The 16,175-nt window shown below is 37.0% G+C and overlaps 1 protein-coding gene across 2 annotated transcripts in view; it reads left to right on the forward strand.

Annotated features, from left to right (window-relative positions):
• The window catches only part of tafa5b (TAFA chemokine like family member 5b), a 35,778-nt gene extending 19,874 nt beyond the window's left edge, over positions 1–15,904 (forward strand). For both annotated transcript variants that reach the window (XM_057329057.1, XM_057329058.1), the window contains exons 2-4: positions 2,543–2,692; positions 12,906–13,033; positions 14,284–15,904. In XM_057329057.1, coding sequence (XP_057185040.1) covers positions 2,543–2,692; positions 12,906–13,033; positions 14,284–14,292 — 287 coding nt within the window. In that variant the 3' untranslated portion in view covers positions 14,293–15,904. The remainder of the gene's footprint in view (positions 1–2,542; positions 2,693–12,905; positions 13,034–14,283) is intronic.
• The last annotated feature ends 271 nt before the right edge of the window (positions 15,905–16,175 follow it).

Consider the following 16,175-nt stretch of genomic DNA (forward strand, 5'->3'; position numbering starts at 1 on the left):
AAGCCAAAATGATTCTGCAAACCATCATGAGCTATGAACCTACAGCATGTTAAGATTTTTAAAGGCTCAGTATAGCAGCGAGATAATTTGTAACATTTTTCTTATTGCATACCAGGAGGTTTGGCTTCCTGTAGTAAATCCACAGCGTAGTTCATAGTTTAAAGGGATCATATTATGAGCAATCCAATTTTCTTTGATCGTTTCGAGATAAAAGAGCTTGATGCACTCCTACAGGAAAGAAAAATCTCAGATGAGAACGCTACAGTATCTCAATTGATGCATTTTAATATTGCAAAAAACACGCCGAAAAAATAGCCAAAGCGATCTAAAGCAACTTATGGTGTATTCCAGCTTCATGTTTTCATTCATGTGCAACTTCTCGGGAAATCGAACCCGTGGTCTTGACTTTAGCAGTGCCATGCTCAACCAGTTAGATACGGGAGCAAACAGTAAAAAAATTTAATTACAAGGATCAGAGACGGGGTAGAAAATCATAATTAAAAGCTAAATCACTTTTGGTGAAAAAAGAAAACATTATTCAGTAAGTGGACATTGTAAACATTTACTAATATTTATGAAAAATAGTTATGATATGAGCCCTTCAGCTGCTGAAGAAAAACAAATTATTCATAGATATATTCCAAATAGAGGCAAGTATTGTTCACGTTCAACAGATGCATTTAGATTGATATGCTTTTTGTTTTGAAGGCAATAGGAAAGTGATTATAATGATTGTGATAGACTGCCTGTTGAAAGCTTGGCATAGGATGAACTAATTATATACATAAACCATGTCTTGTGGGGGGGTTTAAGGGGTACCGAAGCGTCCCGGTGAAAATCTGGATTAATCATCACCTAACATAACCGCCCTGTCAGGAGGTTGTACGGTGCTTTCCTAGCCATCTGTTTGGACTTACAGCGGGTTTGTGGAAGATCTGCAGCCCACTTTGATGCATCAAGCATTTTTCCGCTGACACGTCACAGCAAAGACATGATTCACTGTCACGGGTCCACATCCAGCATATTGCACTGGCTTGATGAGGCTGCGTATATAGATTACTGTTTATGCAGGTGCAGGATAATAGGAGAACATTGAACAATGGCTGCTGTGTGCAGGTTCAGCAGATCTTGGGCCCCATCAGTCTACTAACAAGGGTGATGCCTCAGTCTACAATATTAGTAGGGAAACTAACAGCTCAGCAGCATAAAAATCCATTTATCCTGTCAAAGCTATAAGAGGTTAGCGGTATGTGTGCTTTAAACACGGTGTGGTGTGGTGCTCATAAAAGATATATAGGTTTGATTCTCATCATTTGCCCAAGCGCCTACAGTGTCAATGAAATGGAGAAAAACTGAGGAAAATATATATACATATGACGTCGGTAATTTATGTCCAGAGTTGTACTAGGTACAGGTGAAAAAGAAGCATGGGATGCGTTTCACCGTGAATGTAATGAAGGGCATTAAAGTGGTTTTAATGTAGAGGCATGCATCTGGATGTGTACACAATAATAGATAACTATTCATAAATAATAAATATAGACGCTTTCAGCGGCAACAATATAAACAAACCTTATGTGGCCCAAACTTAACTTCCGGTAGACAATCAATCATTGTTGAGTAGTTGTGATTTTATACAATTAATATACATTAAAGTATTAATATAAATTATATAAATTAAATATACAATACATTGTTATATTACTAGCTACTAGCCAGACCGATAATCAAACACAGGGCCAGGTGTGTGCGTCCGATGAAAACATCTATATTGATTATATCAGTAATACAAACAGAATCTAATACTAACAATATTAATCAATAATAATAATAATAATAAATGTGTTAACAATAAAAATATAATTATATAATATAATATGATTAATATGATATAATGGAATGGAATATTAAGAAATTATATTGCTATTAATATATAATAAAATATCATACACTTAAAAAAGAGGTTATTTTCAATCCAGCATTGAGTCAAAAAGGACAAAACCAACAATGGGTTAAAATAGCCCAGCATTTTTTAAACTGGATTGCTTGTAATATATACTGTATATATATATATATATATATATATGCAGATACAGTATGTATATATTTCAATGCCTTATTTGCGATGTGTGTCCTATAAATATAAATTTTACTTCAAATCATGTGGTTTGTTGGGTAGAGTTGAGCTTTCATTTTCTAAGCAATCTTTCCCTGCCATACAATAAAATGGGAAAAAATCATTTATGGAAAGAGGCAGCCAAGCCATATAAAAACAGACCACGGTATCATAGAGACTTATGGGTGGAGATATGTTTGACACAGGACAGTAAGCAACCACCCCGAACACCATAGCAACAGCAATGTGTGAAAACCTCTCCGAACATTCAAGCAACCACATAGCGATACCCTGGCAACCACCCTAGCACCGTGGCATCTTGGACAAAAAAGGCACCACGCTGGTGGAAAAAATCTAGATTATAATTATCCCGGTGGTATTGACTGCCCAGCTGACATTTGTCTTAACCCTGTGTCCTTCATGCAGGTCAGCTGGCAGCAGGGACGTGTGAAATCGTGACCCTGGACAGGGACAGCAGTCAGCCAAGGAGGACCATTGCCCGGCAGACAGCCAGGTGTGCCTGCAGGAAGGGCCAGATTGCAGGCACCACCAGAGCCAGTCCAGCATGTGTCGAAGGTAAGAATGCGCTTGGGTGTGTGGGGGGGAGGGGGGTAGCATGTAGGGTGGGAGGGTTTTCATCTGAGCTTTGGTGCCGCTACATCTAAACCCACCAGAACCCAAGGATTTTAGATTCGAATCTGATCCTTAAGATTTCACTGTTCAGTGAGTGTGGCTGAGGTGCCACTCATAGGATTTGGGTTGTTGCCGTAGGTTACATCAGTGCCTGAGGTCACGTGTAGGGAATGTGTTACAAGATGGTGGACACTGGGGAAATTTGGAGTTTGCGGAGTTAGACCGGCTCTGCCTGGTGGTGTTTAAATAGCAAATGTTGTGACAACAGAAATGAGAAGTGAATCTGAGAATTCGTAATACAAAGTAATTGAAAAAAATTCCATTTACTTAATTTTGTCACCTGTAAGCGAAGGAAACCACTTATATGGAAACAAAGATCACACATATACTGTATATGTGTCTCGCTGCTGTCTTTTTGAAACCTCGTACCTCCATATTTCGTGACCTCCATATCTCGTAATTTTTTTTGCCATAAATCATAATTATTAGACACCCTTTATTTTTGTCACTTTGTTTTACAAATATCAAACATGACTTTGAAAGGACAGCAACGATATTTAAATAATATTTAAAATCTCTGTTAAACGAATACAATTTTTGATCTAATTAATTACATATGGTGATAAATGAATCTAATTAATCACAAATTATTCACACATCAACTTTGGCTGAGGAATTGCCTCAAGAAGGAAAAAATTAAGTCATTATTATGTAAAGAGACATTAAAAAAAGTAGCTTCAGAAAGAATGCGTTAAATTGATAGCACTAATATATATATATATATACTGTATATATTCAATACATCAACATTGCACTGACCTGCACTTTCCATTATGTGGTTGCATGTCTTCCTGCTTTTGGTTGCTATGACACCCATGTAGTTTCAAGACATATTTCATAAGGTACGAATTTTTCTTCATGGTCAGATGAAAGAAGGTGTTCTTGGGTAATTGCTTTTGAAAGACATAGTCCTCCATGTTTCCACAACCTTACATCACCTGTACTGTGCTACACGGTTGTGGGCATGATAGCACATGCCAATCTGTAATAATAACAAAAAAACCATCATAAAAATGCAAGAAAACAACAGCAAGATAAAACAGCAAAGCCTTCAGTAAACCAAAAACATGCAAATAGCATGGAAGGGTAATGAAAACACAATATACATGAGATTGTAAACAAAATGAAAAACTGAAAGGCTCAACCGCAGTAATTGCTGTTATTGGCAAAACATGCCATTGCAAAATTGACAGTAAAAATCAGTCACCGTGTTGGCATTTTATAACAAGATAGCTGGATGAAATTTGTCTGCCGGTACGGCCAGAGGTTGTGAGGCTTTGGCCTTTCACAAATGCAGTTATTTTATAACAGGCCATGCATTCCGACTTAAACCGTATAACGAAAAATCTCACTGTATTCAATTAACAATTTATCTTCTGCTTGTGAAGACTATAAAGAATAAAGACTATTTCTTTATTCAAGCTTAACTAAAAAAACATCCAGAGCTTTCCTCAGTACTGTTTACTATTTATCCCCCTTGCTTTTAATTACATGCAATTTGGCCCTCCAAATATCTGCGACTATTAAAGTAATATTGATTTCAGAGCGGTTTTCCGCTGTGGATAAAAAGCATCTGCTGAATACAGTGGGCGGATCAAGCCCAGTCTTTTCTCAGGGTAAATGAGAGAAGGATGCTGTTTATCTCGGTTCGTGCCCCGTGGCTGTATCTTACGAAAGGAAGGTTATCAGACAGACATTTTGATATTAAGGAAGAAAGAATTCCCAGCATGCCTGCCATTATATTCTCAAACTTTCTGGCAGGTTCAGGAACATGAGAGCAGGTGCTGTGTAAACAAGTCCCGCTGTTGGAGGGCGAGCAAGCATATTACAGATCATGATGCTATTTTGTAAACAGCACATTGAAGACCAGGATAACAAGACTGTATGTTCTATATCAGACACCTGGAGGTGTAGCATTGCATTCAGCTAATTTATGTGATGTTCAGCGTACAATAAAATGCTTACATACTGTACAGGACAAGATCTAGGAGAAACAACATTCTTTGGATCGAATCCAGGCTAAATTTATGTATAATTCATGTTTGTATCATAATTAAGATTTTACTTGTACAAGCACAGTGACAATCTAACTATAACTGCATGCATATGAAATTAGCAGCTGAAAAAACACATTTATTCTGTGAAATCTGTTACGCTTCCTGAGTAATGACAGCAAGATGATCATTAAAGTAAATTTCCCATAGAAAAGATTTCTCGTAGATGGTTGTTAGATTAAAGGAGATGTTTGCCGATGGCTCCAGCTTCTCCGATATTTCTCCTGAAAATGTCTAAAGTCTGCACTTAAACATCTAAGATTTTAATATGAATTAATTTCTCATGAAAATCTCGCAAGACTTTCAAAGATTTTGAGCTGCGCTGTCTACAATTTTTCAACATTAAGTGCCAAACTCGTGCTTGCCTTGGTAACACTTACAATCTTATCAACATTAGTTAATGCATTACTTAACATGCATTAACAATAAACAACATACAGCATTTATTAATCTTAGTTTATGTTCATTTTTAGCATTTGGGTTGTTGACAAATATACTGTACATGTGTCCTATGGTGTGACAGTAAAGATTTAGAAAAAAAACCTAACAATAAAGATAAATCTCTCTTATGCTATTTTATATAATAAGTATAAATATAAACAACATAAAATCATATAATATTCATAAAAACAGTCAGTAAAATAAAAAAGATTTTTTTGTTCATCATAGTTGTGTTATTTGATTAAAAAAGGAACACACCAAATGAATTGTCTACGAGAATTTTATGGTCCTTTTTGAAGCTTATCAATCTTCAATGAAGATAAATCTCTCTTATGCTATTTTATATTCTAAATATAAATAACATAAAATCATACTAAATTTTAGCTGTCACACCATATAGGAAAACATTTCCAAAACGATATTCTTCATTGTTATTTAATGTTAGCTTGCATTTACTGTACTAATGTTAACAAATACAACCTTATTGTAAAGTGCTTTACTCTTTGCAAACATTGTTTCATTCATGTCTGCTTTTATTCTTCCTAATAAATTTCAAAAGAAACAAGAGAAAGAGTTGAGATTTTCCATTAACCTTCTTTCACAACCTAGGAAAGAGCCATCTATAAGTAATACGATTTTCCTCTGGATAAAACCAACAGGAAATCAAACACCATCATGAAGTTTTCCATTTTAACAGAATATTTTTGTTTGCTTTAATTCTCCGTTTTAGGAGACAAACATCTCTATTAAATCCCAAACCTATGACAGAACAATCTACAGTAACAGAAAATGTAAATATGATCATTAAGTTTTTATGTAGAACAGAATAGAGCGGCCTAGAAATATCTGGCATCTGTATCAGAGTGAAAAGATAAACAGAATGCGAGACGGCTCGTTGGGACACAGAGGGACTGCGGATTCTGCCTGGAAGCGTCCAGGAAATGACAGCAACAGAGCCTTATTCCCGCAGCTGGTGCTAGCACCGAGGTGAGAGCCAACAGCTGGAATATGTCCTGTAACGCATGCATAATGTCAGGGGAAGAGGAGCATTTCAACAATTAGACAAGGTGATTGTCGGGCAGGTGTCAGGATAATCAAGTCTTCCTCATCGAGCGCCTGCATTAATTCCATATCTTTGGCCGGGGAATCGAAATCGGAATGTCAGCCCAAGGATTAGTTATGTTGCCCGAGTCACACAGCTTAGATGGATGTGATAGGTCAGGGCTGACCCTAGGCAGTGAATTCAGAAGCATCTGCTGATACCGTGGGTGTCTTGTGTGCTATGCGGCAGCATTACAAATGGGATACAGGCTCCTGGAAAAACATTTGGGAGTGGCTCGAGAAGTTTTGCACCATCCATCAAGATCCCAAAGTCAAGATGGAACTCACTCGACTTCATCCGGGGATTATCATGTCACGATCCACAGTGTGGAATCGCAGAGTTTGCCTTCTTTACATAGGTAAAGGTTGCAGGTTGCGGGTGCTAATTAAAAAATATTAGCTTTTCTTAAAGAAAATGAATGACAACTGACCCTTATGGCTTTCCACATCGACGCGACTTTCTCCTGTGAAACAAGAAATGATACTTATTCAAGTACTCTGTAGACATAAGTATGTACTGGTCTCTCTGTTCTGTGCAGTTAGTGTAAATGGAGACTGGAACTTTCAAAATGGGAAAGGATTCAAAATGGATAGAAAAGCACCATAGCAGTGTCATAAAAACTGTCATAAAAATGTTAGGCATAGTCATAAAAAACAGTCAGTAAAATAAAAATTTATTTGCTTTTCTGTCTATCATACTTGTGTAATTTGATTAAAAACGAACGCACCGAATGGATTATGTCTATGAGAATTTTATGATCCTTTTTGAAGCTTGAAAGCCGAATCCCCATTTACTGTAATTGCAGCCACAATTTCTCCCTTTCTGTTTCACAAAAGAAGGCAGTCGTACTGGTTGGAACTGTGTTTGAGTTTGAGAAATGACATAATTATCATTTTGGGCTAGAATTCATGTGTATGATTATGCATATTGAGTTGACAACACACAAACTAAGGGGTCATGTAAGGAAATACTTGACAAAAATATATTGGAAGCTTGATAAGAAAACAGTTGGGGCGCAGACGTTATGTGTGAAAGAAACAGCATGCGCACCCCCTGAATAAATACAGAGGCTTGACATAAGTGGTCCCACTAGAAACTAATTATATAATACATCCTCTGTGTTTCCACAATGCTCTAAAAATTTGCATGCACTTTGATAAAGTGTCTGCAGGTGCGAGCGTGCGCTTGCTGCCCATGAACACATAGATTACACAGACTCCTCGTACTGACTCCTCATATTTTATTGTACACAAACATCCTGTATACCTTTAATTTCGTTTTCCAGAATCAATTAAGCCGGTTAGGCCTATCAGTGTGCATATATTTGTGGATTGGGCGTTTAATGCACATGTATTATTTTGCAAGGGTGGTGTCAAAGCCAGTTGAGGAAGTAATGCATTGTTTCCTACAGATTAATTGTTTTTTAATTAAAATACTTTTTTCCCCCTGGAAAAAAACTATGTTGCAAATTTGTTAGCTGTACATTAATGATACACTAATGATACCAGTTTTTTGACCGCTTCAGATCACAAAGCAAGTGAATAAGATATGAATTCAATTTTATACTGAATCAAAGTTGTGAGCTTGCAAGCGACTCGAGCGATTAAAAATTCATGCATAAATTGGACTACACTAGCACTGTTTGTTTTCGAGCGCATCCTGTGAAAACAACGCAGCGGAGAGACGCGTTACCTTGGCTTTATTTCACAGTACACAGGTTTTTTTATCTCATCTCATAAAACTCACAACTTGGGTAAACAAACATTTGTGTAATGTCAACATTAGAAACAATAGCTGGAAAATATTTGTTGTTTTCCTGTGCGTCTCATCAAATTCATTATCTAGCGGATTTATGACATCATAAATTCCCATGTTTCTTCTGGCGGACGGCATTATAGTGAGGCTTAACATCAACAACAGAAGGACCTTGGCTTAACTGTTTGAATTGCAAGCTCATGAATTAATTATAAAGAAGAACATGTGTCACTTGTAAATTATAGACATTTCTTTGTGTAAGCAAAGCTAGGAATGCAAGTCTGCATCGTTACACATACAGTATATGCTCAACCTGTATGTGCTGTAAAAATGTATGGACATATGTTTGATGTTCTCTTCTTTGCCAAACGCCTGAGTAATCGTACACCGGTGCGATGAGAAGCCCATCTCATTTATTGTCCTGATAAATCTCGAGTCCAGCCTCTGCATGGGCCATCAGTCACAGCTAAAGTCTTAACTAGGCCAGGAATGACAGAGCCTTGAGGACAGGACCTACCTTTCGTCAGAACATAATGAATGAACATTACACAAGTCAAATTTGGGGGCTTTTGGTAAATTCAATTTTGGAATTTGACAAGGATGGTGCTTGCAGGACAGTGAGGTATTGACAACGTTGATTATGAAACAGTTTTCTGACTCTCTGATCGCATGAGACGATATGTAAAATGAGGACGTGTTAGTACATTCTATATGAATGCGGCAAGCTGCTACATTGCTTAGTAACTGCAAACAGCGTACAATTAGGATAATGAACTATATTACATAAATAGCACAGCTCTGGAAAAAATTACAAGACCACTCCAAATTTGAATCAGCATTTCTATATTTATTGATTTACACTCATACAATTCCAGTGTTTGTCGTATTTCAACAGAAACAAACCACAGTAATGTGAAAAACTGAGAGAATGCAAAAGCGCATAGTAGCTATAAATAAAAATAACGAAGGTTAAAATACATGTCAAACATTAATATTAGTGTCGTTAAAAAACTACTATTTGCTTCTTTGCTTTGCAGCATTCTGAAAATTGCATCCTTTTTGTTATTTTTGTTACCACTTTTGTTCATGCAAATAAATTCTAATAAAATTAAATCTGGTAGAAATTTAACAAAAAAGATCATTTTACCAAAATACATACCTATCAATAATTTGTAAATTCAGAAAAAACAAAAACAATTTCAAAGTGGTCTGCTAATTTTTAGCTGGAGCTGCATATTCATATTTGTATGTGTGTATATGAAGAGTTTTTTTTGTTGTTGCAAAAACGTAACAGTTTTAAAAAAACAGTTTTTTGTAAAAAAAATCATGTTTTGTTTGTTATCATGTTTTTATTGTGTTAGTTACCTGTATTTTTTGAGTTATTACCTAATCCAAACCCAACTGCAATTTGATTGATAATAATTGGAATACACAATAAAAAAAACATGATTTTTGCAAGTGAACATTTAACATTTCCGTCTTTATTGTTGTTGCCACCATTTTAAATCTTCCATTGACTTCATGTTTTTAAAACATTTATCATGTAGCCTAAATGCCATTGGTGTAACATTTACATACTGAATTTACATCGTTCATTTAACCATATGTAGTCACATTTACTCTGATAGTGTTGTGTTAGAAAACATTTCATCCAAAGCATTAAACCCAAAGGTTGTTTAAAACTTAAACTAGCATTGCAAGGCAGCAAAAAAATTGAATGATTTAGATTAGTTCTTAGAATCTTAGATTGTCAGTGTAAATTGCAGAACCACTGTTAATAAGCCACAGCGAGACATTTTGTGTACACTAAGAACTAGGGAAGCATTGCTGGTGAGATAGCAGACGTACGCTGTCTATCAATGAGAAACATGTTGATAGCAGGGATTAGTTTGATATTTGTTGCATTATTGCCTTTTCTGATGTCAGTCTCTGCGTGTGGATACTTAAAATTTACAGATTACAATTCAAGAGATTCAATATCCAACATCTCTGACAAAAACAGGCTTGTATTGTGAATTTGTAATGCTATCTTTTGCATTTAATCTGAATTGTGTGATGTTTTCATTTACAATCAGATACAGGAATAAAATCAGTCGTACAATGACACATTTTGGTCCTCAGTAAACAGCATCCATATTTCTTTTGCCCAAGAGCTCTAAAGTTGAAAAATGGAATCTTTGATGTATTGATTCAGAAGCACTTTGTGCACTCTGTCACAGTCTGGTTGCCATCACTGGAGTGACAATCTCCAAAACAGAACCAGGAGATGGAGGACAGCTCATTAGAGAGGAAGTCTTCTAGAGAGCTTACTGTGTTGTGTGTTGACAGGACACTATTTAGCTGTTGTTTGTTGACTTCTTGAAAGAGTTAAAATGTTGACATGCTGTCACGCATCATTAAAGTCTGGAGCGACCTGACGTCGTACAAGAGGATGATCAATAACCTTAAAACCTCTAGCAACTGTTTCACAACACCCAAGCTAGCACACAGATCTAAAGTGTTATAAGTGGTTACCTAGCAACCACTTATTATCTCTCAGCATCCGTCAACCTATTATTCACTAGAGATCTTAAAATATTCACACAAGAATATATAAAGCCTATACAACCTTTGAGTAAAAGAAAGGTTTTGCAAGATATAGACTTGCTTATATGATATGCTTTAAAGCCTTGAAGTTTGAAGTCTGTATAAGCTTTATGAGATACTTTGTATCATCTTTAAGGAAGCCCAACACAATCTCATGGGAATTTGTAACTATTTTACGCTAATTCATATGAATTCGTACAATCTTATTCGTGTGTTTAGTATGTTTTGCTTTCGCACCAATGACGTTTGGTTTAGGGACGGGTTAGGGGAGGGGTTCCGTATAGTTTTTTTAATAATCGTACGTTTTTTGTACAATCACATTGTGCAAATTCATACAAATTAGCCACCTCGTAAAATAGTTACAAATTCTCATAAGATCAGGTTGACAAGCCCTCTTGTATGTGGATCTTTTTGTACATTTATTTAGTGTATGAGATTTAGTGGCATCTAGCGGTGAGGTTGTGAATTACTACCAACGGCTCACTCCGCCCCTCCCTTTCGAAGCACTACGGTGGCTGACACAGAACTAAGATGTCGTCACGTTTTTCGCTTCTTTGCCGAAGGAGATAACGTATTTATGAAACGCGTTCTGTAGAGCAGTTTGTCCGTTTAGGGCTACTGTAGATGCAACATGGTTAACCGTATGTAGATAGAAATAGCTCATTCTAAGGTAATAAAAACATAACGCTTTATCATGCAAGGTCTTTATACACCTCTGAACACATAGTAATGTACTGCATTTCTGTCAATAGAGCCTCCAAAAAATGACACATTGGACCTTTAAAGGGTCATTTGCCTCGGTTATAACCAGGCCTTATCAATATATTTAAAATTAGAAAAATAAATAACTAAACAAATAAAAACTTCACCAGACTGTCACCGTGTCGCATACTAATCTCAAAACACAGATAACACCACTACTGGCCGCAACCTACGGTTTAGTAAATCACGGCTACGGAATGAAGACGTACCAAATTTGCATGAAAGGCTCTTTTATTTGTCGTTATGGCCCGGGGCATAACTGTGAATACTAATGCCGGAGATTAGTAGAGGAAGCTAGTCCCCAGAGTAGATGCTGTGAGGGAAATATTCACCACATAACAAACTACTTTGAGTTTTCAAGGCATCTCCAAAACAATTTTTTACCTTTAAGGACGTGCCTTTCTCTTCGGCGAGAATGACATTTCGCCTCTCTTGTTTCACCATTTGTATCTTCTTGTTCCGCGCACACTTTGTTAGCCTCCCTCGAAACGTACAGCGCTGCCACACTGATATTTATGTACTTTTGCTTCCCTGGGTTATATTTCACTCTGATTATCATTTCCTCTACCTCACGAACGCACACGCTCTTTCTCTCTTCCTTTCATGTTCTCTCTGTTTTCCTTCCACCCGCCCCTTTTTTCTCTCTCTAAGGGCCAATTGGGGTGTCATGGTATGCAAATGAACATGTAAGGGTGCCCTAGTTATTATAAATAGACATTTATGTTTGATTAAGTACAAAAACAATCTTACCTCAGGAAAAAAGCCTCAGCGTTGGACCTCAGCGATCTGTTTCAAAGAGAAAGGTGTATGATATTAGGCCAAGTGCTGGATGTCTTTTCTTTCATTATTATTTGCCTTTGTTATATGAAATGTTTTTACATTATGGAGTCTTGACCTGTGAGTTTAATTCTGTAATGTGAATTTCTATGTATTTCTACCATCTAGTTAAAGGTAAGCTACACTTGATGTTCAGTGCATGCACATAATCAGAAACTAAAATTGGCTTATTTAGAAGTTGATTGTACAGTTTTGTCTCTTCAAGGTGCACCAAAGGGCTTTGGTCAACTTAAAATCCAAATTGGTCCAATTTACTTTTTAATACACTGGTGCACACAATCTCTAAGCAATTTTTTCATAACCGTACATCAAAATGCTTCGTCTCTAAAACGACTTTTTTCTCATTAATGTCTCAAAGTCTTATTCTCTCATAAAAAGACCACGAACCAATCCAAACAGATCAAATCAAGTTCCAAACCTATAATATTGTCTTGTTGTATAGTGCCATTCAGAAATATGTCATATTATGCAAGTAAAATAGATTTTCAACGCTCATGTTGACATTAGAATATTGGTTGACCTGGCTTTCTTGACTCTTGGTTGTCTTTTCTTCTAACAGCACATATCGTGAGGAACAGACAGTGGTGTGAGATGATGCCATGCTTGGATGATGAAGGCTGTGACCTGTTGGTAAACAGATCAGGCTGGACGTGTGCACAGCCGAGCGGTCGAGTGAAAACAACCACAGTAAGTGATGTAAATCCTTCAGTGTAAAAAACTTAAAACTCAATGTCGGCTTCTTTTAAAAGGGTAGTAGTATTGTATCAGTATTGTGCCAAATCCAACTGCACTGAACCTTATTTTGGGGCAGTTCCAGCGGTATGGATGTGACATTGTCAGTTAAAACTTAAAATATAAATTCTCAAAATACTTAAAATATTCCCAATATATAAATTCATCTGTTTTTATTTATATTTTTCTGAGTCCAGAAAAATATCAGTTTTCGCACGAGCTTTCTATTTTAAAAGAGGAAAAAAATGTATGTGTTATGGATGTGACAAAAAGGGCGCACGTTTATGTGAGCCAACATACAAACCAGAAGCAAAAATAGCCAACAAATGGAGAGGGGATGACACGAGCATAACATATTTATTACATTTACATTTTTATGTGTCCATTTATGAGGAATAAAGACTGTTATAATATTCAATTCAATTCAATTCAATTTTATTTATATAGCGCTTTTCACAATGTGCATTGTTCCAAAGCAGCTTTACAGGAGCAAATAAGAAAAACACAGAAAGGTAAAACACAGCACAGTGCATGGTGTTCATAGACCAAGCAAGATCATTATAATAAATAATATCTAATAAATAAATGAATAAATAAATAAATAAATGCAGTCTCCCGGTGAGCAAGCCAACACTGCACTGCTCTGCTGTGCAGTATTGAATATAATATTGAATTTCAATAATTTCAATTCAGATTTCAATAATATTGAAATCTGACCTACAGTATCAGTATGGTAAAAACTCGAGATTGACATATGCATGGAATTGCCCATTTACATTACTTCTTTACAGTTACATATAATGCCAGAGCAAAAAAAACGTAATATACTGTATATTTGAAGAGCTTGGTTCCAAAATGAAATAACTCCGTTTTTAAAATGTTTCAAAAATCGTGTTTTTTATTGTGCATTCCAATTACTATCAATGAAACTGCAGTTGGTTTGTTTTGATTTAAGCCACAATAACAAAAAATACAGCTAACTAACACAATAAAACACAATAAAAACATGATAACAATAAAAAACATGATTTTTGATTTTTTTTTTAAAACGGAGTTAACTCATTTTGGAACCAAACTCTTCATATATGTACTGTATATAGCCAATGAAACCATTAGAGTCCAGGCAAGGTGGGATTTGGCACAAGCTCTTATAAGTCGAAATCAATCATGTCTCACCCACTAACTGTTGCCTTGTTATATCCCAGGTATCCTGACGCCTGTGGGGACCGGTTTTCCCGAGGGAGGCGGCACGTACGGAAGCCACTCTTCATACTCCAAAGCTACAGCTGGGCGGGGGAGGGGAACATTCATCATAGTCCAGTTAGCTCTGTCTGTCAGTATCTCCATTAGTCCTGCAGTCATAAGATAAAGGGTGAGGACCTCACGTTATGGAGTTTACATGGACCATGAGGAACGGATCTCCCCTGCGCTGTCAATCAAGCCAGAGCCTTCGCTCCGCAGGAACTCGCCAACGCTTTTCGTCCGCAGATGCCTGAAACTGGCGAGCGATCAGTACGACGAATGACGTGTCCGGACGAACAATTCACGAACTCGCTTTGGATCAGGCAGCGTGAAAGGATCTGGTGAGATTTTACAGACCAAAGAAACAAACCATTTTCTGCGGGGAAGGATTTCCAATGTGAATACACGAGATACTTTGATGAACGCAAGCGAAAACAGGCACGCACACATGCATAACTAGGAGTTTTTCCAAGCGAGCACACATGAATGGACAACAGAAATATTTACGCTAAAAGCGAGTTGACTTTGCTCTATTGTAAATCTGCTATTGTTGTGTAATGAACTGAAATCTGCTAGAATTTGGAAACGTAGCGAGCGCGGCAGGTGATTTATCACACGAAACATCTACCTGCTCTGAAGAGACTGGGGAGAGACCATCCTATGTATTTTGAGAATCATAAAGTGATATATATTTAACAGTTTTATATGATGTATCTTTGTAGCAAACCTTATTTAACATTGACAATGTGATCCATAAAGGGTGGATTCATGACAACAAATAACAATGTCCTGGAACGTTATTTACACATGTTGCTTTCTTCGCAAGAGATTATAGACGTTAATTCTAGTGTATTAGTGTATATGTGATAAACCTTTGTTTTGTAACACCAGTTACAATATACAAGCAGAAAAAGTCAAATGTAACCCACCATGGTTATATACAACAGCTTTGGGTCAATGTTTAACCGCAGCGATTGTACACTGGCAAATTCATCTTATAAAAACTGTTTATATGTCAGTCCTTCTGTGATATCTGTCATATCGAGACGGTCACCCCATTAAGATAATGGCCTTTATGAGATAATGGACCGTCCGCTGCGGAACGGCTCGTGTCCTGGGTGGCTTCTCTTAGGCCATTACTCTGCCCCTGTTGGCCTATCTCCTCCTGTTCTCTCGGCGCCGATCCTGTGGAGGAATGCTGCTGTCAACCAGGCTTCAAGCTTCATTTAACATCACTAACAGGCTGCATTACACACAGCGTCTCTCGGCTACAGCCGCAGTGCTCCCCCAATAACAGACCCCCCCCCTTCAGCCCGAGACTAAAAGTACTTAAAGTGTTTATGAGGATTTTGAAGGAGAATCCTGTTAGCTTGCTTTGTTGGTTTTATCGATGCATTTAACGTGAACTTGACAACATATCTTCAAATTTTACACGAGGTGTGTCACACGATGAGGGCCATTCGAACTTAAGGCTGAAGTGTTCAAATCTTTTCTCTCTTAAAGGGACAGTTCACCCAAAAACGAAAATTCTGTCATCTTTTACTCACTCTCATGCAATTTCAAAACGTAATGCCTTTCTTGTGCGGAACACAAAAGAAGATATTTTGAAGAATGTCGGTAACCGAACAACGGTGGTACCCATTGACTTGCATTGGTTTTGTCTCCGTATAGTATAAGTCAAAGGGTAGCGCTGTTGTTCGGTTACCAACATTCTTCAAAACATCTGCTTTGTGGTATGCAGAAGAAATAAAATCACACAGGTTTGAAATGACAAGATGGCGAGTAAATGATGACAGAATTTTCTTTTTTGGGTGAACTATCCCTTAATATGTAGAAACAGCTGGTTCAATCATTG

Source organism: Triplophysa rosa, linkage group LG3, assembly GCF_024868665.1.
Source record: "Triplophysa rosa linkage group LG3, Trosa_1v2, whole genome shotgun sequence".
In the NCBI taxonomy this organism is placed as follows: Eukaryota; Metazoa; Chordata; class Actinopteri; order Cypriniformes; family Nemacheilidae; genus Triplophysa; species Triplophysa rosa.